The sequence below is a fragment of the Odocoileus virginianus genome, chromosome 7 (assembly GCF_023699985.2).
Source record: "Odocoileus virginianus isolate 20LAN1187 ecotype Illinois chromosome 7, Ovbor_1.2, whole genome shotgun sequence".
Taxonomy (NCBI): domain Eukaryota; kingdom Metazoa; phylum Chordata; class Mammalia; order Artiodactyla; family Cervidae; genus Odocoileus; species Odocoileus virginianus.
The window spans coordinates 59,274,606-59,300,201 of NC_069680.1; the positions used below are offsets into that span (position 1 = coordinate 59,274,606).

The following is a 25,596-nucleotide window of genomic DNA, read 5'->3' on the forward strand; positions in this document are numbered from 1 at the left end:
ACATGTAGTAACATTATGGTAAGAACTGTTAATGCAACTTAGAATTGTTAGAATAAAGGAAATAGACTAGATTCTAGGGATCTTATCAGGTTCTGGAGAAAAAGCAAGGCAGCAGAGCAGCACCATGTGGACACTACAAGGTCTACAAATGCACTTGACAGTTGGCTCCCTTCCTGACAGGGAGCCTGGACCAGATAAGCTCTGAGACCCCGTCCATGATTCTAAGGGATAAACAATTTGGCATCTAGATCATGATAACCTTACATTAGAAAAAGGCCAGAAATGTCAAAGTACAGAATTTGTAGGGAGATGTGAGGGGGAGAAATCTAGAATGCATTTTTGGGAAACTCATAAACCAGGTTTTGTTAACAGCAAAGACAAAGAAGAGAGAACTTGCTTATTTTATTCCCTACCACAAGAGACATCTTTATTTCTCCCACTTCCCTTCCCTGTCCCACATTTGTTTGTTTTCACACACACATTCAGCATTTTCCTGAGTGTTTCTTTAGTGCTGTTTTATTGGCCCTACCCTGAAGGAACTATAACCCAGAGCACTGGTTCCCAAAGTATGGTCCCCAAACCATCAGGATCAGTATCACCTGAAAACATAAATTCCAACCTTGGGCACTAGGACAAACATTCTGAATCAGAAACTCCATAAGTAGGGCCCTAACAATTTTAACAAAATTTCCAGATGACTCTTATGCACCCTAAAGCTTGAGAACTACTACTCAAGAGACACAATTAAGATACAATTTTAGTGCTGTAACAGCAGTTGCACTTGACACTCTATGAGATATGGACTTGAGAAATGATGGCATAACTTAACTGGCTTGTAGTTTTGACATGAATCATTCTTTGACCTCTCATTAGCTTATATATTATATAATTAGCTTATATATCATATAATTAATTTTGCATTAGTTAACATTAACCCTTCATATGACCAAAACCAGATCAGAAACTCTTTGAGGGCAAGAGGCTGTCTACTTGAATCCCTGATGTTTAGAAAGTATCCAGTGCATCAAAGGCACATAACATTGTTACTGAAATCCTACTTGACACAAACTATTACAGGTCACATGACATATTTCTTCAAGTTGCAAGACCTTGATGTTTTAAGTATAATAAAGAGATACAAAAAATCCAACGGCCTACCTTGAATTTAATGTTTCAACTTCATATGAAACAGTATCCAACTAATGCAAAAGAAACTGAACTTTGGCCTGGGTACGGGACATATTTTTGCTATGCGGTTGTAACATAGCAGCATATGATGTACACACACTACTATTAAAGTATAAGAATTTACACGCATGTCATACAAAGGGTTTACCTAAGAACTCAGAATTTCTACGGTCCTGAGGGTAGATCAAGTTATGTTCTCTAACGCTATTCTATCCGGAAACTAAAGTTAATTATCCAAGGAACTTAAGGGAAATGCTCTGCAGTTTCCAATCCGCAAGGAACGCTGGCGCTACATCCCAGTACCCGCATCTCCACCAGAGGCATCCACACAGCTCACAGCTCTGCCCACGTGCTTTGAACACACACCGGTTCACGGCCAGTTTGTTAACATCACGTGACACACTTCACAGGCCCCCGTCTCTCATCTGTGACATCCCCAAAGGTGCCTGATTATTTTCTTTAAAGAAAGCTGTCTCCAATCGCCGATAAAAGAGAACAAGGACTTACAGGAACGTATCTTTTCTAATTTTCACTTCGAGGTTTTTACCCCCCCTTTATGAGCAATTTTCCGGCTCTGCTTTTTCCTTATTGATCGGGCCTCTTCTAGGGCAGCTCCCCTGCTCTGGGTCTTTGAGGGCTTCCGGCACTGGCGGTTTGCGTCACTGTCGGTGGCCGCGCGTCACTGCCCGCCGCCGCGTCCCCCGGCTGCTCCAGCCCGCCTCCTTTGGAGCCTGCAGTCTCGATGTCCTTACCCCGGTGTGCCCTGTTGTGGGCTCGGCTCCCCGCGGGGCGCCAGGCTGGCCACCGGGCAGCCGTCTGCTCTGCCCTTCGTGCCCACACCGGGCCCTTTCCTGGGGCTCTGGGGCGCGTTCCTGCTATTGCCTGCGCCTCTTCCTCCGCCTCCGGAGGCTCCAAAGCGCCAAACACGTCCTTGTTCGTGCCGCTGACTGTGAAACCTCAGGGTCCTAGCGCAGATGGCGACGTCGGGGCTGAGCTAACCCGCCCTCTGGACAAGAGTGAGTGCAGGAGCCGGAGAGGGCGGCTAGGGTGCTTGGTGCAGGGCTGAGACGCTTCTCCGGGGAAGCTGCTTTTCCATCCCCTGGAGACCCAGGTCCCTTCGACCTTTGTCATTGTGCCTGTCAGTGCCTGCCTCCCTTGCTGGTTTTAAGCCCCTCAAGACTTGGGATTGTGTCTGATTGATCCTTTGATGTGCTGCCCTTGAACTGGCCTTCTCCCTTTCACTGTTACCCTGGGAATGGTCTAAGTCCCCTTGTAACGGGACGATTCATCTTTTTTGATCCGTTGGGTGCACGACCGACTTTCTAGAATAGTCTTTCTCCCCCCCCCCCCCCATGCTTATAACTGTTGCTCCCAGAAGGGACACGGGAGTGGGGTGGTGAAAAGCCAGAGGAAGACTTCTTTCAGGACTTTTTGTCCTTGACTGGGTACCTACGCAAACCAGACACTGTTAGGCTGTATGGTGGTTGCCAAGAGGAACCAGACTCAGATCCAGATCTCTTCCGCTCCAGAAACTTACAGCCTTGTGGGAGGAAGGACCGATGGATGACCAACTATACTACAAGGTAGAACACGATAAGGGTGAGCTTACCAAAGGTGGAAGGTACCCTGATCATCCAGGGCTCCAGAGAGAAAGCACTGGCTTAGCATCAGCAAATGGCAAGATCTAATCCTGTGGCACCCCTGCAAAAAATTGCTTAATGCTTTTCCATTGTCCCCAGTTTGAAAGGGTCCTCACCCCCTTCCTGATCTGGCCTGGGTAACTCTTGGAGAAGCTTTGTTGCACACCACTCTCCTTTCAGCCAGATTGATGAAATGGGCACTTGTGTTCCAGGGCTTTTTAGATATGCTACTCCCGCTGCCTAGAATATCCCTGTGGTTCCTTCTTTTTCTGAAAAATAACATTGGCTAACACTGAGTGTTAGAGACAGGTACTGTTCTAAACACGTGACCCATTTAATCTTCCTAAAAACCCTTATGAAGTACAGTTTTTATCCTTGACAAATCTTATTGAATGCCTACTATGTGCTACTTTCCAAGCACACTTCTAGTCACACAGTAGGTGTCTATGTATGTGTGTGTATATATATATATATATGAAAGTTACATATAATAATTAATATATATGTATAAAATATACATATTTTTCTGGTTGATTGTAACACATATATATAAGTATATGTATATATCATATATATACACATATATAAGTAAATGTATAAATCTTTTTTTTTCTGGTTGATCATAATACAATTAGGCAAGTAAGGGTAGACTGACTACAAGTAGAAAATGTTGCACATTTGTGATAGTCATATATCACTTAACTGACTGGAACAGTTTACAGTTTACTTAACCTTTTGTCCGTTTCCCAAATGCTAAAATATAAATAATATTTTCTCTGCCTGTATCTCTGGATTGTGAAAATCATGATAGCATGTTTGGCAAAGCACTTTGAAAAGTGTGAAGGGATGAATAAATGTAAACTAGTATCACTTGTACTAAACATTTGCTATTTAAAAAATGGAATTACCCTGCAGTAGAATCTGATGTGTGGAAGCTGGGAAAATTGTTTCCCTAGGAGGCCAGATAGTCTACCCCAACTATATAACATAGGTTGATGTGAGGATTTAACAAAATAAGTATTTTTAGGTTACTGTGTAAATAAATGTTCTAAGCCTCTCTTTCTTTTTAGGTTGTTAATGCAATCTCAGCTTGATTAATTTAAAATATTTTCACCTGTAAAATGAGTGATTGACAGTGGCATTTCAGCAGGCATCTAATTCAATCTCCTTTGCAGCATAGTAATTTCTCTGCTGTCACCCTTGAAATACAGTCATCTAAGCCTTACTTGAGTACTTTCAGTGACATGGAGCTGGTCCTTTTGTCAGGCAACCTCTTTTCTTATTCTAATTATTAGGAAGTTCTTATATAAATTCCACTGAAATCTGTTTCCCTCACTTCCCACTGACTTTAGTTATGCCGCCTAGAACAAACTACATGTAATTTGTTCTCCCTAAAATCATCTTCGAACTAGAGGTCATCCATGACTCCTTTAGTCATTCACATAAAAGCATGATGATCTGGCCCTTGCAGTATTGGTTATCTTTCAGCTAAAAGATACCTTTTAGCTGCTCACTATTAGATGTGCAGAATGGTTGTGAGTAAACCAAACAGAACATGGGTATCTAACAGTGACCTGGTGGAGGATAGAGTGATGCCAGTCCTATGGCACCTTGCTTAGTCTTCTGCAGTATAACGGGAATATTGATTGCATTGTTTGACTTTATACTTTTTCTTGACACTATTAAACCATAAAGAGTTTGTGATCAACTAACCTACCTTGAAGTTCTTGCAACACTCAGTAGACCACTGCCTTGAGTGTTAGGACTTCAAATTTCTTTTGCTTTGGAGGTATTTCTCTGTCTAGAAGACAAATGTTAAACGTATGTTCAATTTTGTTATCTTTCTTCCAGATGAAGTAAAGAAGATCTTAGACAAGTTTTACAAAAGAAAAGAAATTCAGAAACTGAGTGCTGATTATGGACTCGATGGTAAGGCTAATACCATTTCCATTAGAGATACCTTATTGGTGCTTAGATTACAGCTTTTTCATTATTGTGTGGGACCTTGTGTGGCTTGGACATAAGTTCATAGTTGTAATGTGGAGAATGTCCCTGATTTTTGCCTCTGTCCGGGCAGGAGATCGTCAGGATGCAATTGGTGAGCCAGACACATGGCAGAGGAGCTATGTGTTCAGCTTTCCTCCGTGTTGTACTAGAATTTCAGTTTTAGCCCAGATCACAACAAACCAGCTCTACTACAGGAAAGGAAAAAGACACTCTGATGAGTTAGGTGTGATGTGTATATGTACTTTTTAAAATGAGAAAATGAAATGAATAATGAAATGAAAGATAAAATGAAAACTAAGTTCTACCTGTTTTGATTTTGTGTTTCCCACAGCTCGTCTCTTCCACCAAGCTTTCATAAGCTTTCGAAATTATATCATGCAGTCTCATTCTCTGGATGTGGACATTCACATTATTCTGAATGATATTTGCTTCAGTGCAGGCAAGTGTTTAGAGACATTTTAAAATCCTTTGAACATACTTGCTAAAAAAAAAAAAAACATATTTGCTATTTCTTTCTTTTTTCTAGTTAGCTTATTTGCTTTAGCATAAGCCCTGTTAACATCCTCTAAATAATTCAGTGCTTTCATAGGAGGCCTTCTAGGTCTTTTTGCTTTATAGTAGGCCTGGGTTGGTTATTAAGTCACCCATGTGTCTTAGTCTGGAGAAAGACTGGGACCTCGATCTGTCACCATCTGCTCTTCACTAGTATAGGCCTCGGTGAGATGAATTCTCACGCAAGGTAGAGTTAACACGTAACAGCTTCCATCTGTTTTTGCCACTGACTTCTTTCTCCCTCATACTTTGACAGACCTCTTGCTGTAAAAGAAAAACAATGAGGAAATATATTATTTTATTCCTATAGGCAGTTTGACTTTGGTTATGTTTTTATGTATTTGACTATTAGACCATTGCCCTGGGCCAGGCACTGAGGTAGAACTGGGACACAAAGCAGAATGGAACTCAGCCCACCCTCATCAAAGCCATAAGGTGTGGAGATTTCTTGCTGAGAAGTCAGTTCACTTACATGTTTTGTTTCTCAGTGGTATCTGTAGTCTAAAAAAGACTGGTATCTGGGTCCTGTATTTTGCTTCGGTAACCATGGAGCCTTCTTGCTAATGTATATTACCAGGTTTTTTGTTTTGTTTTGTTTTCCATCCATGATCCTACTTTCCCAGCTAGGAATACATCCCGGGGCACTGGCAGTGTGAGCACTGAGTCCTAAGCACTGGACTGTCAGGGAGTTACCCCCTGGTTCTTTGTTTTTAATTTAACTTTCGTCAGTGCTGATCTTTACCTATTGCATTGAAGAAGTGGAACATGGTTGTTGACAGCCAGTTTTCTCCTTTCTTAGAAAATACAAATGAAATAAGGAAGAAAACATAAGGCAAAGCAGGATCTCAGGAAAGGATAGCATTCCTTGTTCTAGGGTTTACCTTTTTATCCTGACAACATCCCCTTAATGTAGCTCACTAAGAATAAAGTTTTCATTAAGTTCAGTTGTGAATAACATTTAGATTGCACATATTAATGCAATGTTTTATTTTCCAGCTCATGTGGATGACTTATTTCCATTTTTCTTGAGACATGCAAAACAAATATTTCCTGTGTTGGAATGTAAGGATGACCTACGTAAAATCAGTGACCTAAGAATACCACCTAACTGGTTAGTTTCTTTATTGTGGATTTGAAGTTTTCAGTTTCTGATCTTGGGAGATTAGTGATCACTATATATTTTTTTATTGTATACTAGATGATAAATCAAGTAGTCTAGATTGTTTTGTTTTCTCTAGAAATATACACAATTAATTTTGGCAGGCAGTTAGCTGGTATCTCCTCGTAAATCCTAATCAAGCTTGGTTTAAGGCTTTATTAGGGCAGATCTAGAGTAGGTCTTTAGGTTGTCCTTACAATTCAAGTGTGACTTTCTGGTGTCTCAACTGAATATGCTGTTAATAAGTTCTCTCCACCACCACTGTGCCTGGAACTCTAACATCTCCTAGCACTTGCCATTTCTTTGAGACTTTCCACTTACACTCTTAGCAAGCTCTCCTCTGCTATGCCCTGCATGTGTTCAGCCCAGCTGTTGGCCAAGGACCCAAGGAGCCCCCACACAGACTTCAAGGCTGTCTCTCTGTTGCACCTTTCTTCTCTTCCACACTCAGACCTTCAGATTCCAGCTGCTTCAGCAGCTTTACTCTTGATCGCTACTGCTCAGCTCAGTGGGACTGTTTTAACTTGCTTGGGTTCCACCTCCCTGTGCCCTCTTGGGGGCCAGTAGGGCTCATCTCAAGTGTTTCTTTCTTTTGGAGCTTATAGTCCTGCACTGCCTCTTGTCCATGTCCCCAGGGAGCTGCTATATATACTTTGTCCAGTTTTGTAGTTGTTTATTGTAATAGGTCAATGCCAGTACCATTCATGCTGGCCAGAAGCAGAAGATTCAGTCAGTTTATTGTGTATGCTAAAATTCAGAAGTCTGGGAATAGTCACTTCTAGGGCAAATGTAGAGAATGTGAAAATAATGTGAACATGTCTTTGGAGCTGATAGCAGTTTAAATTTATTTTAAGTAACTCCTGGGGAAAAGAAATTTGTACAATGGCAAGAATATCCAAGAAATTAATCTGCATTAGGGTTTCTCTGTCCTCTTGTTAGTAAATGCCATTCTTGGAAAGCAGTCATTTTGGTGTGGACATGAAACTCATCATTTAATTTAGTTTTTCAAAGATGCTGCTATTTTGTGAATGTTAAGAGGATGTTTCATTGGAAGTTTTTTCAGTTAAAACCTTTGCCAGGATTTGGAGGTTAATGAAATTAAGCTGTTTATCTACTCATGTTTTAGGTACCCAGAAGCTAGAGCCATACATCGGAAGATAATATTCCATTCAGGTCCCACAAACAGTGGAAAGACTTATCATGCAATCCAGAAATACTTGTCAGCAAAATCTGGAGTGTATTGTGGCCCTTTAAAACTACTGGCACATGAGATCTTCGAAAAGAGTAATGCTGCTGTTAGTATATTACCAAATATTCTCTTTTTCTTGCTAATTTGGGGGAAAGTAGAGTGAAGTGGGTGGAGGGAGAGGGTGTGTGTAGTAGTAATTTACTTTTAACAAAAAGTGCCATATTTCATTGCCTAGTTTAACTTAAGGCCATCATTTGTAAGATGTACTATTATTTTATGCAAAACTGAGAAAGAAGTTGATGCTGCCAACTGAATTCTGACGTGCCACCCATTGTTAAGAGATGTCTTGGTTTCAGAGATACTAAAATGTGAAAAAAATGTGTGTATTAGAATGAGTGAAATACAATATTATAGAATATTTTATATATACAGAGAAGTGAAGGAGTGACATTCAAATAACTTGAGTCCACTACCCAGCTCCCATCAGGTTCTAACATTTTGCCATACTTACTTATGTTCTTAACTTTTTAAAGAAATAAAATATTGGGGAATTTCCTGGTGGTCCTGTGGTTAGGACTCCATGCTTTCACTACTGTGGGCCTGGGTTCAATCCCTGGTTAAAACTAAGATCCCACAAGTTGTGTGGCATGACCAGGGGGAAAAAAAAAGCAGGAAATAAAATATTATTGATATAGATGAAACTCCCTCTGAACCCCTCCTTTACCCCCACAAAGTTACCCACTACTCTGTTGTATTCAGTTTACCTTTTTTTTTTTTTTTTATGATTAAACCTTTGATGTGATTGCTAGAACTAGTGATAAAGACTGAAGCCAGCTTTCCAAACTGAAAAGGACTGAATGCTCTGTGGTCTGAGGCATCATTTCAGAAAAGGGGCCACATTTTGGTTCATTGTTTTATTATGACTATAATGTGAGATTAACCAGTTTTGTAGGTAGTTTGCATCATGTTCTGGATAATTTGTATAATTTGCATACATAATACCTTCTTATTTATAAATACTTAGAAGTATTTCTGCAAAACAAAGACTTTCTTTTACAAAACTTAAGGATATTCATGTAAAGCAGGACATTTAATATTGATAGAATGCCATTATTTAGTCCACTGTCCATACTCAAATTTTGCCAGTTGTTCAGTAACACCACCACTACACCCCCTCCCTTCCCCCTGTGCCCCTGCCACCTCCAGCATTCTGTTAAGGGTCTCCTGCTATATTTTATTGTCATGTCTCCGGTCTCACCATTAATCTGGGACAGTTCCTCAGTCTTTGCCTTTTATAACTTGTACAGTTCGAAAGATTACAGGTCAGTCGTGTTGTAAGCTGTCACTCGGTTTGGATATGTCTGATGTTTCCTCATTAGTTTCAGGCCATTAGGGAGACCACCTGTTCAAGTTTGCCTGGACTTTCCCACATTTATTACCAAATGGTCTTTGTCCTGGGTTATCCCTCGGTTCTGAGTGGATTGGGATAGTTGACTACTCACATATATATACCATAGCACTGATATTAGTCCTTCTCAAAGAAATGTATTAGGAGGACTTTATATTCTTAAATTTTATTCATAATGTTTTTCTTGAACATAGAAACAATTTCATTTTAATAAACTAAAATAGTACAGGAACTATTGACATAATACACAGTGTATTTATTTATTTATTTAGTTGTGCCGTTGCCTTAGTTTGGAAGGCTCTTGTTGTGGAGCATGAGCTCTAGGCACAAGGGCTCCTTTAGTTGCAGCATTCAGGCTCAGTAGTTGGGGCTCACGGGCCCTGGATCACCGGCTCAGTTGCTCCATGGCATGTGGAATCTTCCTGGGCCAGGGATCGAACCTTTGTCCCCTGCATTGGCAGGCAGACTCCCAGCCAGTGTGCCACCAAGAAAGTTCAGTACAAAGTTTAAAAAATAAAAGTGCTTCAATTTCTCATGCTTTTGTTACCTGAGAATTTAGCTGATTTGAGATGTTCCAAGTTTACATAGGTTATATGAAAGTGGCTTTTATTTTTTATTTCAAATTTTTTAGAGGATTGGGAATATTTGTTTCAAGTATTAGACAAATAAATTTGATGTAATGGAAGGAAATGAAAAGAAAAACAAATGCAAGTGTTAATCACTCAGTCGGGTCCAACTCTTTGCGACCCCATGGACTGTAGCCTGCCAGGCTCCTCTGTCCTTGGAATTCTCCAGGCAAGAATACTGGAGTGGTAGCCATTCCCTTCTCTAGAGGATCTTTCTGACCTACTCTATTAAATACTCTATATTTAATAGAAGGAATACTCTATTAAACATCCACATCTTCTTTTTGCTGTTGTTTTCAAGGTGGAAATAATTCCAGTTTTCTCTTTGTCGTCCTAGGGGGTGCCATGTGACTTGGTAACAGGTGAAGAGCGTGTTACAGTAGACCCAGATGGTAAACAGGCTGCCCATGTTGCTTGTACTGTTGAGATGTGCAGTGTTACAACTCCTTGTATGTATATACTATTTTAAAACTTCATGGTTCAGTATTTTTTTATTTTAAAATACAGATGAACATGTGGAATGTGTTTTTTACTGTGAAAAAAATTTGTAATTGAGGCAAAGAAAAGACTAGTAACAGCAAATACCCAGTATTTAACTGCTACTTAAAAATGTCAAACTTTCCATCATCTTTGCTTTTGAATTTTCTTTCCATTTTTCTCTTAAAAGAACTGAAATGTTAACACATATGAATTTTCCTTTGTATCACTCCACAGTTCAATTCCTCTCCCCTTTGTGATCCAGTTGCTGTCAGATATTTGTTGTATACCTTTCCTGTCCTGTCTGTTTTGGCGTCACTTTTATATATTACCTATCAATACTACAGTTTGTGTGTTTTGAAATGTTTACATGACAATCATATTGTATTATTGCTCCACAGCTTGCTTTTTTTCTACACATGCATTTAGATCTAGTCTTGTTTACATGTATATATATCATAAATATATACATTGCATATATTCATTTAAACTGTTACATAGTATTCCATATTATGACTAAATTTATTTATTCCTTAATCTTCTATTAAATAGTATTTAGGTTGTTTTAAAGTTTTTCACTATTATATATAGTACCACAATATACTTCTGTATAAGTATGGTAGTTTTGAAAACATTTAAAATGAAAATTAACTTTTTCCTTACTATATAGACAATCATTCCTTCATTATAGAAAATGTAAAAATAAATGCAAAGAGAAGAAAAAAGTATTAACCTCCTAATTCCATCCATCCAGAATCAATAAGTATTAACCTGTGGTATGTATTTTCTAGGTTGTGTTCATATGCATATATTTACATGTGCATTCTGGGTGTGTATATTAAAATAGGGATTATACATTATGTACTGTTTAGTAGCTTGCTTTTTTCATTTTAATAATCTTAACTTTCTGAGTAAATGGATAGTTTTTAAAAATCAATTTATTGTAAAAGTAATACATTATAAATATTAAAATAGCACTTATAAATCAAAATTCCCTCTTCTGCCCCCTCTTTTCTAATTTTATTTGTATACACTCAGATATGCTAAGTAATTTTTAATCTGATGGTTTTCAGTATAAAATCAGCTTTCTTTTGTTTCCTCAGTGTCATTGTGGGCATATTAAATTTTTCTTTAAAACTTGTTCCTCTCAAATCTTTGGTATTTTGGGAAGAGAACTAAAATATAATTTATGTGACTTAGAAAAAATAAAATCATATGGTTGGAAGCATTTTGGCATTAGAAAATAAAATGAGGCTTTTTTTTTTTTTTAATCATAGTAATGAACTTTAAAGCCCCAAAGAATGAGCAGAGCTGTAGCTCAGGGAATTACACTTTCCACTCCACTTCTCCTAACGCCCATCTGAGTTCCTAAGGTGCTTTGTTTACAGCAGGGTTATCTATTCCTTGGTCCTGGGAGCTGCTTTCACTGCTGTGTGGATGTATTCTTACTAGGCAGATTCTGCAGGTTTCTTCTGAGATTGCAAAAAATAGGACAACTGAATGTGCTCAGTTTGGGAGGCAGTAAGAGTAGAGCCGGTCTGGGTTTGAATTTTATGTTTTAAAAAAAATGTTACACTTTGGTCAGTGATTTAACTTCTCTGGGTCTCAATTTATTCTTCTTTAAAATGTAAATGTAGGGGAAGTCCCTGGCAGTCCAGTGGTTAGGACACCACACTTGCACTGCCGAGGGTATGGGTTCAATCCTTGATCAAGGAACTAAGATCCTGCAAGCTGGATGGTGCTGCCAAAATTTTGTTAAATTAATCAATCATTTATTTGGCTGCATTGAATCCTAATTGTGGCACACGGGGTCTGTGAGCTTTAGTGTGGCACGTGAACTGTTAGGTGCAGCATGTGGGGTCTAGTTTCCTGACCAAGGATTGAACTCGAGCCCCCTGCTTTGGGAGCACAGAGTTTTAGCCACTGGACCACCAGGGAAGTTGCCCCCCCCCAATTTTTTTAAATTAAAAATACAAGTATGAGATTTTTTTAAAAAGGAAATGTAAGTAATGATGACACTTAGTGGGTGTATTGTAAGGATTAAATGAGTTGTAGTTATAAAGCTCTTAGGACAAGCCTGCCAGCAAAGAAGCACATAGTAAGTAATGATGATGATTATGGTGGTGTTGAAAGCTTCAATTTTGATATTGTTATTTGTTTATAATACTATTGAAGTAGATTGTCTTGCTCATGATAACTTTCTATTTTAAGATGAAGTGGCCGTGATTGATGAAATTCAAATGATTAAAGATCCAGCCAGAGGATGGGCCTGGACCAGGGCACTACTAGGTTGGTGGTTAATACTGTAAAATCTGTGCTTTGTGACATCTGCACTGGGATGCATTTATCTGCTTGGCATTGCCAAATAGAGCCAGCTAGATCCTGTCTTGACACAAATGAAACAAAAAAGTCAGCTAGGTGTGAGTTTTAATTTTCTAAATATTTTAATTATAGTCCATTTTTTCTGTTATAAAAGCATAATCATTTAATAAAAGTGTTCAAATCTTACTGTATTTACACAACCACTATTAACATTTTGGTGTTTCATGACAAGCTTTTTTCTCGTTTTTATGGTGTTTTGTGAATATATGGACTTCCCTGGTGGCTCAGATGGTAAAGCGTCTGCCTACAATGTGGGAGACCCGGGTTCAATCCCTGGGTCGGGAAGATCTGGAGAAGGAAATGGCAACCCACTCCAGTACTCTTGCCTGGAAAATCCTATGGATGGAGGAGCCTGGTGGGCTACACTCCATGGGGTCACAAAGAGTTGGACATGACTGAGCGACTTCACTTTTCTTTTCACTTTTGTGAATATATAAATTTTGTATTTTTTTTATTCCAGTGCATTTTCATAGACTTTTTTTTCATACCACATATTAATGTTGTATATTATCCATTGAAGAACTGTGCTATAGCCTTCCCTCAGTATCTGTGGAATATTGGTTCCTGGACCTCTGCAGATGCTCAAATCCCTTCCAGGTAGATAGGTTCTGCATCCATGAATCTGCAAATATGAAACCTGTGGATGTGGGAGACCAGTTGTGATTTGTCTCAGAGTTGAACATTTTTCCCTTTTATTAGTGATGCAATAAAAAATCTTTGTAGTCATAACTTTTTATTTATTATTTCTTTAAGATAGGCTCCTGGAAGTGGACTTCTTGAAGTCCACGAACATGAATGAATATTTCTTCTGCTCAATCTTTGGAGTGAATTTTTGATCAGCATGTTGTAGGGCAAGTGTTTTCAAATTTAAAAACAAATAGGTGAACTCTTTCTTTAAACCAACAGTGTACACTAAAGCCTGTAATATAAAATAGGTGAAAGTGTATATGCTAAGTGGTAAGGATCTTGGAGTTTCTTCTACCCAGCAGCCCCCACCCCCCACCCCCGAGTCACCTCAGTGATTCCATGGAGCCTGATTTGAAAAGAAAAGTATAGGACTGATGTTCAGTACTAACCATCAAAATGCCAGATTCTAGTTCAGACTGGCTTCACCATATGGTAGACTCAAAACCTTGGCTTCAGCAATTTAAAAACCCCAAGATTTATAAAAATAGTGATGATTTTTGCCCATTAGAAGATTTTTGTTTTCAGGGTTGAATCACAGAGATCACACTTATGAAAACACTTGTTAAAGTTGTAAAGCAGTAGGTAAGCAAAGTATTTTGGGTATGTGAAGTATTACATATTTACTTTTGTATCTTTAAAATTAAAAAAAAAAAATCCCAATTTTGCATTTAACAGGACTCTGTGCTGAAGAAATCCATTTGTGTGGAGAATCTGCTGCAATTGACCTGGTTACCGAGCTTATGTACACAACTGGGGAGGATGTGGAGGTACTCAGTTATATGCCTTGTTCTCAAGGTGGCATAGCAGATAGCCAGAGTACCCAGGCAGTGGCTTCATAGGCTCCAGATGATGGCAAATCTTTCAGAACTTGAAAGATTAGCTTCATTTTCCTGTAGTTGACTAGATCATGCATAGTTGGTTGAACCTCATGATCTAAAGTTCTGACCGAGTGGTTCTCACACCCTAAGTCTTCAAAAGTCCAAGCAGATTCCTTACCTTTTCTTGACAGAACCTTTTGGAATTTGAACAGATCTCTTTAGAATTAAATAAATCTGGAATGTCAGAAATTTGAGGCTCAGCAAAAGTTTGTAATTTTCAAAGTCTCAACTGTCAGATACTGGGGACTCTGATAGGTATCTAATTGCTAGAGATAGTTTGTATCCTTTTTTCACATTCCTAAAATAGGAAGCAACTCATTTCTGCTTACTCCTACTTTTTGCTTTCTTTACCAGACTTCTATAATAAAATGAAATATTTAAAAACTGGTCCATTACTTTAGTTTTGTACACAGCTTTCAAGGAGAAATAGTGGAGTATAGTGGAAGAAATTCTGGGTTTTAGTCTTGGTTTTGCTGTTAACTCACTTTGTTTTTAGGCAAATCACAGAAGGCTACAACTGGAAAGATCCTCATCAGACCTGATCTTTTCTTTTTTGGCTTGATCACTTATTAGACTCTATTTTGCTTTTTTCATAAAATGGAAGTAACAGTTAATAAACCTTCTGAACTTAGCAAGTTCCTGTACAAATCAAATATATATGAAAGTGCTTTGAAAATTTATGAAATCCTCTGTAACATTTTACTAATTTAGAAATACCAATGAGAACTGATGTTAACACTTGTAATATCAAAATAAATGTTCTTCTGTATTTTCTCTTGAAAATGTTGGAACTTGTCTAACTTTAGCAGTTTTTAGCTACTCAGCTGCTTTGTGAGTTTTTCACAATGCTTAGTCATAAGAAGTTCTGTTAGGTATGCTGTTTTACAGTATCATGTCCTTTATTGTAGGTGCGAACCTATAAAAGGCTTACCCCCATTTCTGTGCTGGATCACGCGCTAGAATCTTTAGACAACCTTCGGCCCGGAGACTGCATTGTCTGCTTTAGCAAGAATGATATTTATTCTGTGAGTCGACAGATTGAAATTCGGGGATTGGAATCAGCTGTTATATATGGCAGTCTCCCTCCTGGTAATTATTGACTTTTCTCATGATAGGATATGAAGTCTCTTGTTTTTACCATTTATTTTGAGATATATATAGAAAACACATTAAGATACTGAATTAAGTTGCTTGGTGTATAATTCGTTATAGGTCATATAAAGTACACACTTCTCTAGTCATCTTTATGGTGATAGAAGTGTTTTGATTATCTATAGCTCTTGTTAATTGTTGCTATTAGTAGACTGTATTTTAAATGTTGAGCTGATGAATGTCACTAAAATATGAAATCTGTTAAAAGTGTCCTCAGAAACGATATAGCTAGTGTGGTAGGAGATTATGTTGCTCTTTATGAGGTTATTTAGAGGAATAGAAATAAAAGGATAAGTGGCTATTTGAGAATAAAAAGAAATAAGTTTGAAACAGTGAGAGTTTTATCCATAAAAACGGAGAGTAAGAGGTGAGGGTTTCCAAGACACTACAAGGTACTACTTAATGTGATGTAGTAAAAGACAGAGAACATTAATTTAACATAAACTGTTCTTATTTTAGGGACCAAACTTGCTCAAGCAAAAAAGTTTAATGATCCTGATGATCCATGCAAAATCCTGGTTGCTACAGATGCAATTGGCATGGGACTTAATTTGTAAGTAATTTGTTTTTAATAATCATGGATATTCAGTGGTTTAGATAGCAATTTAAACACTTCTCAATGGCATTAGAATGACCAAACTCTTTGGCTTACGTGAATGGGTATTATAGTATAGATCATAGATTTATCTTGCTCACACCTGAAGGAATAAAATTAAAATATCACATAATGCTTGTACTTTTGAGTGCTGCTCCCTACCACTGCTAACCTATTATGTTCAATTCAGTTCAGTTCAGTTGCTTAGTCGTGTCCAACTCTTGCAACCCCACGGACTGCAGCATGCTAGGCCTCCCTGTCCATCACCAACTCCTGGAGTTTACTCGAACTAATGTCCACCGAGTCAGTGATGCCATCCAACCATCTCATCCTCTGTCATCCCCTTCTCCTCCCGCCTTCAATCTTTCCCAGCATCAGTCTTTTCCAATGAGTTCTTTGCATCAGGTGGCCGAAGTATTGGAGTCTCAGCTTCAGCATCAGTCCTTCCGATGAATATTCAGGACTGATTTCCTTTAGGATGGACTGATTGGATCTCCTTGCAGTCCAACGGACTCTCAAGTCTTCTCCAGCCCTATAGTTCAAAAGCATCAATTCTTTGGTGCTCAGCTTTCCTAATCGTCCAACTCTCACTTCCATACGTGACTACTAGAAAAACCATAACTTTGACTATATGGACCTTTATACCGTCCAAAGTACTGTCTCTGCTTTTAATATGCTGTCTAGTTTGGTCATAACTTTTCTTCCAAGGAGCAAGCGTCTTTTAATTTCGTGGCTGCAGTCACCATCTACAGTGATTTTGGAGCCCAGAAAAATAAAGTCTGACACTATGCCCATTGTTTCCCCATGTATTTGCCATGAAGTGATGGAACTGGATGCCATGATCTTAGTTTTCTGAATGTTGAGCTCTAAGCCAACTTTTTCACTCTCCTCTTTCACTTTCACAAGGGGCTCTTTAGTTCTTCACTTTCTGCGGTAAGAGTGGTGTCATCTCTATATCTGAGGTTATTGATATTTCTCCTAGCAGTCTTGATTCCAGCTTGTACTTCATCCAGCCCAGTGTTTCTCATGATGTACTCTGCATATAAGTTAAATAAGCAGGGTGACAATATACAGCCTTGATGTACTCCTTTCCCAATTTGGAACCAGTCTCTGTTCCATGTCCAGTTCTAACTGCAGTTCTAACTTCTTGACCTGCATACAGATTTCTCAGGAGGCAGGTCAGGTGGTCTGGTATGCCCATCTCTTTCAGAATTTTCCGCAGTTTGTTGTGATCCACACAGTCAAAGGCTCTGGCATAGTTAGTAAAGCAGAAGTAGATGTTTTTCTGGAACTCTCTTGCTTTTTTGATGATCCAGCAGATGTCGGCAATTTGATCTCTGGTTCCTCTGCCTTTCCTAAATCCAGCTTGAACATCTGGAAGTTCACAGTTCATGTTCTGTTGAAGCCTAGCTTGGAGAATTTTGAGCGTTACTTTGCTAGCGTGTGAGATGAGTGCAACTGTGTGGTAATTTGAACATTCTTTGGTTTTGCCTTTCTTTTGGGATTGGAATGAAAACTGACCTTTTCCAGTCCTGTGGCCACTGCTGAGTTTTCCAAATTTGCTGGCATATTGAGTGCAGCACTTTCACAGCATCATCTTTCAGGATTTGAAATAGCTCAACTGGAATTCGATCCATCACCTCCACTAGCTTTGTTTGTAGTGATGCTTCATAAGGCCCACTTGACTTCGCATTCCAGGATGTCTAGCTCTAGGTTGATGATCACACCATCGTGATTATCTGGGTCATGAAGGTCTTTTTTTGTGTAGTTCTTCTGTGTCTTCTTGCCACCTCTTCTTAATATCTTAATACCGATTATGTTTCCTTACTGTTTTCAGCGTCTCAGTCGGCTAGTGTGTATGCCTGTTAGGCGTGTCGGGCCAGCCGTTATCTTTAGGGGTTAACAATAGTAAGGCTAAATATTCCTCTGTGGGGAATGAAAGCAGCTATACCTTTATGAATGTGCTATTCAAAGCCATTAATTGAAGCTAGCATTTAAGAGTAGCCTAAGAAGACCTTGTGTGGTTTATTTGTAAAAAGAGTTATTAAAGAGCCTTACTGAAGTATAATTTACGTATTATACTTTTAACCCACTTTAAATGAATAATTTGATGATTTTTAGTACATGAACAGAGTTGTTAAAAAATGCTATTTAAAGGGAAGAAAAATAATTACTGACAAACCCCTTTACCTTACTTTGTAAACAGTGGGCAATATTGCAAGTAGGCCTAACAAGAATTAGAGTGAGCCTTTCTACAATGAACCAAATGATGGACGACTTTTCAGACAGCAGCTCATGAGATCATCTTTATTTCTATTTCAGGAGCATAAGAAGAATCATTTTTTACTCCCTTATGAAGCCAAGTATCAATGAAAAGGGAGAGAAAGAAATAGAACCAATCACTACCTCTCAAGCCTTGCAGATTGCTGGCAGAGCTGGTAGGTTCAGTTCAAAATTTAAAGAAGGAGAAGTTACAACAATGAATCGGGAAGACCTCAGTTTATTAAAGGAAATTTTGAATAGGCCTGTGGATCCTATAAGGGTAAGGTTTAATTAACATAGTAATTAATTACCTCTTCTCTGTGAAGGACAGTCCTTCCTTCCTTCACTCCCTTTCCAGACTTTCACCTCAGGTACCTGGAAACCAATAAGCCAAAGAAAATTTTGTGCCATGAAAATCACGTCAAGAAAGCCCTGCTTAGGAACTTCCCTGATGGTCCAGTGGCTGACTCCTCGCTCCTGGTGCAGGGGGCCTGGGTTCGATCCCTGGTCAGGGAACTAGATCCCACATGCCACAACTGAGAGATCCCACATGTGGTAATTAAGACCCAGTGCAGCCAAATGAGTAAAAATATTTAAGATGAAAGAACACCCTGCTTTATTGCTTTTGAGAGGCCTAATAGAGAGCCCGTGGTTAGAGAATGGTATGCAAGTGAATGATCCAGATTTTATAAATGTAGCAATAATGTAACAAGTTTAGTAAACCTGATTTTACTTAAATTTTTCCTGTAATTTAACAGGTGGGGATTGGGGCATGGTTGCTTCAGGTGGGCACATAGCTTTGTCAGCAGACTGAAAATTGCCAGAAACCTGATGTAGAAGAAAGCTCTGCATGTTGGGTAAAAACAGCATTAAGCTATACAGCTTTGAACCATTAAGGACAAGGTTAAATTTTGGTTAATGCAGTTAATGAGGCAGAAGTGTATGTATTTTAAACAAACTGTTACAATTTAAAGTTTGCCTGGAAAATTCACTTAATAAGGCTTATCTTACTTTTAGGGATCTGAGGTAAAAGGGTATATAAATGAGATAACACAAGGGAAAGTTCCTGGAGGAAAGCTGTGGCTGGAATCATTTCTGTAGCTTTTGTTAAGAGTGTAGCTGTGGGACTTCCCTGGAGGTTTGATGGCTGAGACTCAATGCATTGGGCCCAGATTCGATCCCATGTCAGGGAACTACATTCCATGTGCTGCCATTAAGACCTGATGTAGCCAAATAAATATATTTTTTTTAATGTTTTAAAAAAAAGAGTGCGGCTGATAATGGACCTCCCCATCTCCCTCCCGGGTACCTCCTTTTTTGTGTTTATTCTCTTCTTCCTTCCCATGATTCATCTCTCTCTTCTTTTCCTCTTTCTTTTTCCCATTCTCTTTCTTTTTCCTTTCTAATACTTAACTGTGGGCAATTCTTGAAATTGTAAATATTCAGGGAAAGAGATAACTGGCCTCCAGTTTAGACATTTTCTCTTCTGTATGTGTATGTCAATTTTATTGCCCTGGTTAAAGCGATTGGATTTTCCTTTTTTGTTCAGTGGAGAGAATTGAGACCCTGGAATGTACTTGTGTATGCTATCAGATCACCATAGATTTTAAGAATATAAGTAAAATATAAGCAAAAGATTAATTGCTCAGTGGGTGTGCTTGGTTAGTTTTACTGAATTATCTCATCAGCTTTCCTAGTTGGTAATAAATGGCAAAATATGATGCTTGTCTCTGTTTTACTCAAATTCTTGTCCCTTAACTCATTTGGCAAGGGCCTAACTCAAATATAGGACTTTTATCTTGAAATAACTTAAGAAAACTTAACGCTTAAAAAAAATAACCTTGTGGTTGTTTTTTCTTTTACTCAAGGCAGCTGGTCTTCATCCAACTGCTGAACAGATTGAAATGTTTGCCTACCATCTCCCTGACACAACGCTTTCTAATCTTATTGTAAGTAGAAACTGCTAAATCTCTTTCCTAAAAAAGTCAGTGTGTGATTTCCCCAGTGGCCCGGTGGTTAAGACTGCTCCCAGTGCAGGGGCATGAGTTCAGTCCTCTGTTGGGAAAAATAAAAACGTTTAAAAGGTGGTATGTCAGACAGTTACTGCTTAACCTCGTGAACGTGAATGGATAGTCTGTTTTTATGAAGTTGCTATTCATGAAGTTTATCTTGAAAATGGAAACTTTCTCTCAGAAGTTTTAGGGCTTTTATCCTGAGGAATTTTCTAAGTATTTCAGGTTGAGAAGGCTGGTAAGGACGTCTGTTAGCTTGAGGAGGCAGTGAATTAAGCAAGCCTTTCTAGACGTCTGTTAATGTATTAAAGTGATGATCTTTTATAGACTTGAGTACTTTATTCATGCCCAACTAGGTAGTTCAGTAATTTAATGTATTTTCCCCCCGCAGGATATTTTTGTAGACTTTTCACAAGTTGATGGGCAGTATTTTGTCTGCAATATGGATGATTTTAAATTTTCTGCAGAGTTGATCCAGCATATTCCGTTAAGTCTCCGAGTGAGGTATGTTTTCTGCACAGCCCCTATCAATAAGAAGCAGCCTTTTGTCTGTTCTTCATTGCTGCAGGTAAGCTTTTGTCTTTTTGATATTTTGATATTTTGAGTTGTTTCGGGTTGATGCATTTTCCCCAAACAATATTTTATTAATCAGAATAAAGAAATAAGGGAGTGTACCCTTTAATATGAAATACTGTGTAAGAACTTAAATAAAAAATGACTCTTTCGTTCTTTCAGATAATTTTTTGGGGGAAAGAGAATTCTTGCTTTGTATTTGGTTTTATGTGGTAGCCTTTTTGCAGAAGCTAAAATAAAAATAATTAAACATAATATTTTGAGAGAAAGGAGTCTCTGCCTGGTGGTAGATACACTTTTTCCTTGCTGGTATTGGGGAATATATCCTGGAAGGGAAGGGGCTTAGGAGTCAGTAGTGGCAATAGTATTCAGTTCTGTTAACTGCCAGGGACGGCTGTTTGTGTGATTTTGGTGCCAGGGTTCCAGCCCCTTTTCTTTTAACTCATTTGGGTAGAGAGACAAATCTCTGACTTCGGATCACAGGAGTCCCCCAAACAAGGAGCCAGGAAAGGCAGGAGAAGCTAAACTTGCAGTCTCCCACCATGTTCTCTCCTATCTCTGGGCCGCTGCTCTCCCTGTTGCCTCTGCGTGCTCTCCCTTCCCCACTGTGCCCAGAGGTCATCTCTTTAAATCTTTTCCTGATTCATTGTTGTCACTTCACTGCCATCTTTTTTAGAGCTGTTAACATTCTGCATGTTAGCTTTGTTTGGATCAAATCTATTTCTAAGTTTATGTTTTAATTATTTAAAAACTATGTAAATAATACACAAGTAGGTTTTTGCACAAAATTAAAACATTAGAGAAGATTAAATTGGGCTGCTACCCTGACATAACTGCTATTATCAGCTTTGCTATAATAGGTGATATCAGCTGTTGTCCTTGCAGACCTTTTCTGTTACATTTGCCTACATACCCATCGGAGTAGAAATTCTAGTTTTTGTTGAGTAGGTGTGTTCTCCCATAAATGCCATAATGAGTTAGTCTGCAGCTTGTCTTTTTCCTTTAATATGTCTTAGAGGTGTTCCATGTCCAGGTATTTACCTAGGAAATATGTTTCTTAGAGCTGGTGTTTGTGAGAGAGCTAACTAGTATAAGATTGAAGTTTATGGAACAAAATCTTAAACGTAAAAGACCCGAGGACTTCCTTGGTGGTCCGGTGGTTAAGACTCTGTGCTGCCAGTACAGGGGGTGTGGGTTTGATCCCTGGTTGGGGAACTGATCTCACATGCCGTGCAGTGCTGCCAGAATATTAAAAACATAACAACTGACCTGGATGGAACTGGAGCCCATGGACCTGACCCCATTTAAACCATCCTTCAAACTGCTAATAAAATAGCAGCATGTTACTAAGGAATAAGGAGTCTGGAAGCCAGTAGTTGCTTATGTGTTGTGTTTACAGGTTAAAATGTGAAATCTGGAGATTTTCCTTTTTCCTTAATCTCCATTATTACTGAATAAAAGAGCTCAATTCCGCTAATGGTCTCTGATGCCCCTTAGGAAGTAGTTTAGGAACTGTTCCCTGGAGCTCCTTTAGGTCTGTCTGTTGGATGGATCTCTCTCCCTCTCTGTCTCTGAGTAGCTCCATACTCACATACTGGGCTTCCACTAGTTGTTTGTGGCCTAAAATGTTAAACCACTGCTTGTGTAAGAGAACTGTGTTTGGCATGTTCTGCTTATTAGCAAGTTAATGTGGTCATGTTTCCATTCTTCATGGCCATCTTACTTGGCATGTATTAAACAGCAGAATGAACCAGACTGAAACTAATAAAATTGTAACATTATTTAACCACAGTTGTTCGAAAACTACCCTGTATTTTTAAAGTTTTGACCTTGCTTAGGTTAAATATTTGGAGATAATTTTCCCTAATTAGGAAATGAACCTTTCAGAATCACCTTATCCTTGAAGCTAAAGATTGTAAACTTATGCTTGCTAGTTTTTGCATGGTTTTATTATCTCTGTAGATATTGTGATGCATAATAGCATCTAGTGTTGTTTGGGAGGCAGCATGATTTGAGTGTCTTGGGGTTCAAGAAGGTGTGGTGACATGGTATTGAAGAAGCTGAATCACAGTGATGACTTGGCCAGAACTCTATAACTGGACAGCTGGTGAAGAGGCAGAGTCTCTTTACTAGTTTGATCAACTCATGGCCAACCTTGCACCAAGTCACCTGAAAGAGTTTCTTTTTCTTTTTTTCTGTATTTTTCTGGCCATGCCATGTGGCATAGGGGAACTTAGTTCCCCAACCAAGGATTGAACCCAACCCCCTTGCAGTGGAACCATGGAGCCTGAACCCCTGGACCTCCAGGGAAATCCCTCAAAGACTTTTTAATATAATAAGGGATGATATTGACAAAATACAAGCTCCTATTTAAGGCTATAGGACTGTTACATGAAGGGACAGAAGTCTCTGGGTACTGTCTGCCTGAAACTTGGAACTTAGCACATAAAATGTTCATAAATGTTAACAGGCAGTCCCTGGAAAGTTAGTTTATAGGCGTTTTATTGCCCTGGTTTTGGAAAAAGAAGGAAATCATTCCTTTCAAAAACAAAAATACCCCCCAAACTTTAAAGAGCATGAAATGTTCTTTAAAATATAGAAAGTGTAAAGGAGGAGAGAAACCAGCCTGCCTATTGATATAACAGCCACAGTTAACATTTTGTTGTGCTGTCTTTTTTGGGGGTTGGGGAGGGGTCACAGACCAAAGTGAATTTTGATTCTTTTGCCAAATTCCTTTCTTCTGTCTCTCTCAGTTTGCCAGACAGTATAGCAGGAATGAGCCCCTAACCTTCTCATGGTTACGCCGATATATTAAATGGCCATTACTTCCACCTAAGAATATTAAAGACCTCATGGATCTTGAAGCTGTCCACGATGTCTTGGATCTTTACCTGTGGCTAAGGTACCAAATTTTTCCATTACGTGCTCTCATTTTTCCAAGTAATAGGGCAAATCAAAAGTTTTTATGATAGTCTTTTACACTTTCAAATTAGGCACATACTTACAAGGTGTTTTATTGTCTATTTAGGCAGTTGAGCCTGGTTTATACCCATTCCAAAAATGACTTAAGAGTTCTTATGATTCTAGCTAAGCTAAGTAGGTGAGAAACTCTACTAGATCCTTGCTATGCAAATAGTAGTCCCTGGACCAAAAGCATTGGTATTGATTGGGAGCTTGTTAAAAATAGAGAATATTGGGCCCACTCCAGCTTTAATAAAATTCTACATTTTAGTAAAATTTCAAGGTGATTCACGTGTGTATCATGATTTAAGAGGGACTGCTGTAGATCAATGATTCCCAAAGGAGGGGCATGTCCCACTAGGGGAGCATATCAGAATCACTTAAGATAGGAATAGTGAGCAACTCTCATAACAACATATTCCTTAGGTGTGCTGGGGGCAGACGTAAAGGTTGAGCAAAGGCACTGGACATAGTTTGCAAAAACAGAATATTTGGAATTAATCAGTGTCAAGATTTAGTGACTTCATTGACAATAGTCCAGCAACTGCCCTAAGAACTCTTCCTATCATGTTACGTGTTTTTTTTCTTTCCAGCTACCGGTTTTTAGATATGTTTCCAGATGCCAGCCTGGTTCGAGATCTCCAGAAACAACTGGATGGCATTATCCAAGATGGTGTACACAACATCACCAAACTGATTAAAATTTCAGAGACACATAAACTGCTGAATTTGCAGAACTTGTCAGCAGAGAGCCAGTCCCGTTTGTCAGGCGCCACAAAGAGCCAAAGCAGAAGGAATCGGGGCACCAAAGCTTTGGGGAGTAAAGCTGCGGAGCCCCTCGGCCCTGATGCGGAAGAGAAATCCCTCGCTTCCAGGCTGGTGCAGCAAGGACTCCTTACTGCAGACATGCTGAAGCAGCTGGAAAGAGAGTGGATGACACAACAGGCCGAGCAGGGCAAAGCGAGACTGGAAACTGGGACTTCCTTAAAAGGCACAAGAAGAAAGAAGAAAGACCCTGATTCAGATTAGCTTTATTTCTATTTTTACAAATAAAAATATTTTAAGCTCCTTTTATCTTTATATGCATTTACTGCCTGCTATGGTATTGTGGCTATCTTTTACTGTGGTTTTTGGCTAAGAAAAATGAACTCTTAAGGGTAGCTATTTGTTTCATGTCTTAGAGGTTTATTCAAAGCTTTATTTAATGGCCTGTAGTATAGTACTCTTGACAATGCATTCTGAGGAACTCTGCATGGGGATAAAATCAGCATGGTGAATTGTTTTTACCAGTTTCCCTACACCTTTGTGAGGATGTCACAGGTGGCATTCTTTGGCAAACATTGCTGTCTGTTGTACCCACACACCAGAGGCTCTTCTGTGTGCTGGAAATATGTAATAAATGAAACAGTTAATATTCATGCCCTCATGGAGATTATATTTGTTATGGTGACAGATAAGAATGAGTTAACAAATAAACAATGTCAGCTCTATGAGGGCAAATATTGTTGACTGTACAGTTCACAGCTATATGTATGGTGCCTAGAATAGAGTAGAAGCACAAATGAATGTGAAATTAATAGATGTGATTTCAGAGATAAATGCTAGAAAGTAGTAGAATAAAGAAAGAGAATGGTAGTAGTTCGTGGGCTATTTCACACGGAATAAGGGGTCTTCTCACGTCCAAAGGCCAGTCTGATGCACAGTGGCCTTCGCTTGTCCAGTAGTGTTTTAAGCGTTGTTTGGAGACAGCTAGTAGGAGCCCAGAGACTTAGGCTTTGGAGTTGGGCAGATCGTGGTGTAGCTTCTGTCATCACTACCAGCTCAGTGACCTTGCCCTCTCTATGGCCT

The 25,596-nt window shown here is 38.9% G+C and overlaps 1 protein-coding gene across 4 annotated transcripts; it reads left to right on the plus strand.

Annotated features, from left to right (window-relative positions):
- Positions 1-1,867: 1,867 nt before the first annotated feature.
- On the plus strand, positions 1,868-25,166 carry SUPV3L1 (Suv3 like RNA helicase). Of its 4 annotated transcripts, XM_020901424.2 has the most exons (16): positions 2,127-2,204; positions 2,718-2,771; positions 4,680-4,757; positions 5,167-5,274; positions 6,384-6,498; positions 7,673-7,841; positions 10,107-10,218; positions 12,458-12,535; positions 13,991-14,082; positions 15,102-15,282; positions 15,805-15,898; positions 18,263-18,482; positions 20,071-20,151; positions 20,606-20,782; positions 23,541-23,689; positions 24,342-25,166. In XM_020901424.2, exons 4-16 carry the CDS (start codon positions 5,211-5,213, stop codon positions 24,775-24,777), a joined length of 1,968 nt encoding a protein of 655 aa, XP_020757083.2. In that variant the 5' UTR covers positions 2,127-2,204; positions 2,718-2,771; positions 4,680-4,757; positions 5,167-5,210; the 3' UTR covers positions 24,778-25,166. The 4 variants fall into 4 exon arrangements, with proteins under 4 accessions (XP_020757082.2, XP_070326854.1, XP_020757083.2 ...); XM_020901423.2 differs by lacking the exon at positions 2,718-2,771 and having other exon boundaries at positions 1,868-2,204; XM_070470753.1 differs by lacking the exon at positions 2,718-2,771 and having other exon boundaries at positions 1,868-2,204; positions 10,107-10,161.
- The last annotated feature ends 430 nt before the right edge of the window (positions 25,167-25,596 follow it).

Coding starts and splice junctions, on each gene's coding strand:
- SUPV3L1 (XM_020901423.2), top strand. CDS start 1,931: ATGTCCTTACCCCGGTGTGCCCTGTTGTGGGCTCGGCTCCCCGCGGGG. Junction 6,499..7,672: donor CTAAGAATACCACCTAACTG/GTTAGTTTCTTT, acceptor CTCATGTTTTAG/GTACCCAGAAGCTAGAGCCA. Junction 12,536..13,990: donor CTGGACCAGGGCACTACTAG/GTTGGTGGTTAA, acceptor TGCATTTAACAG/GACTCTGTGCTGAAGAAATC.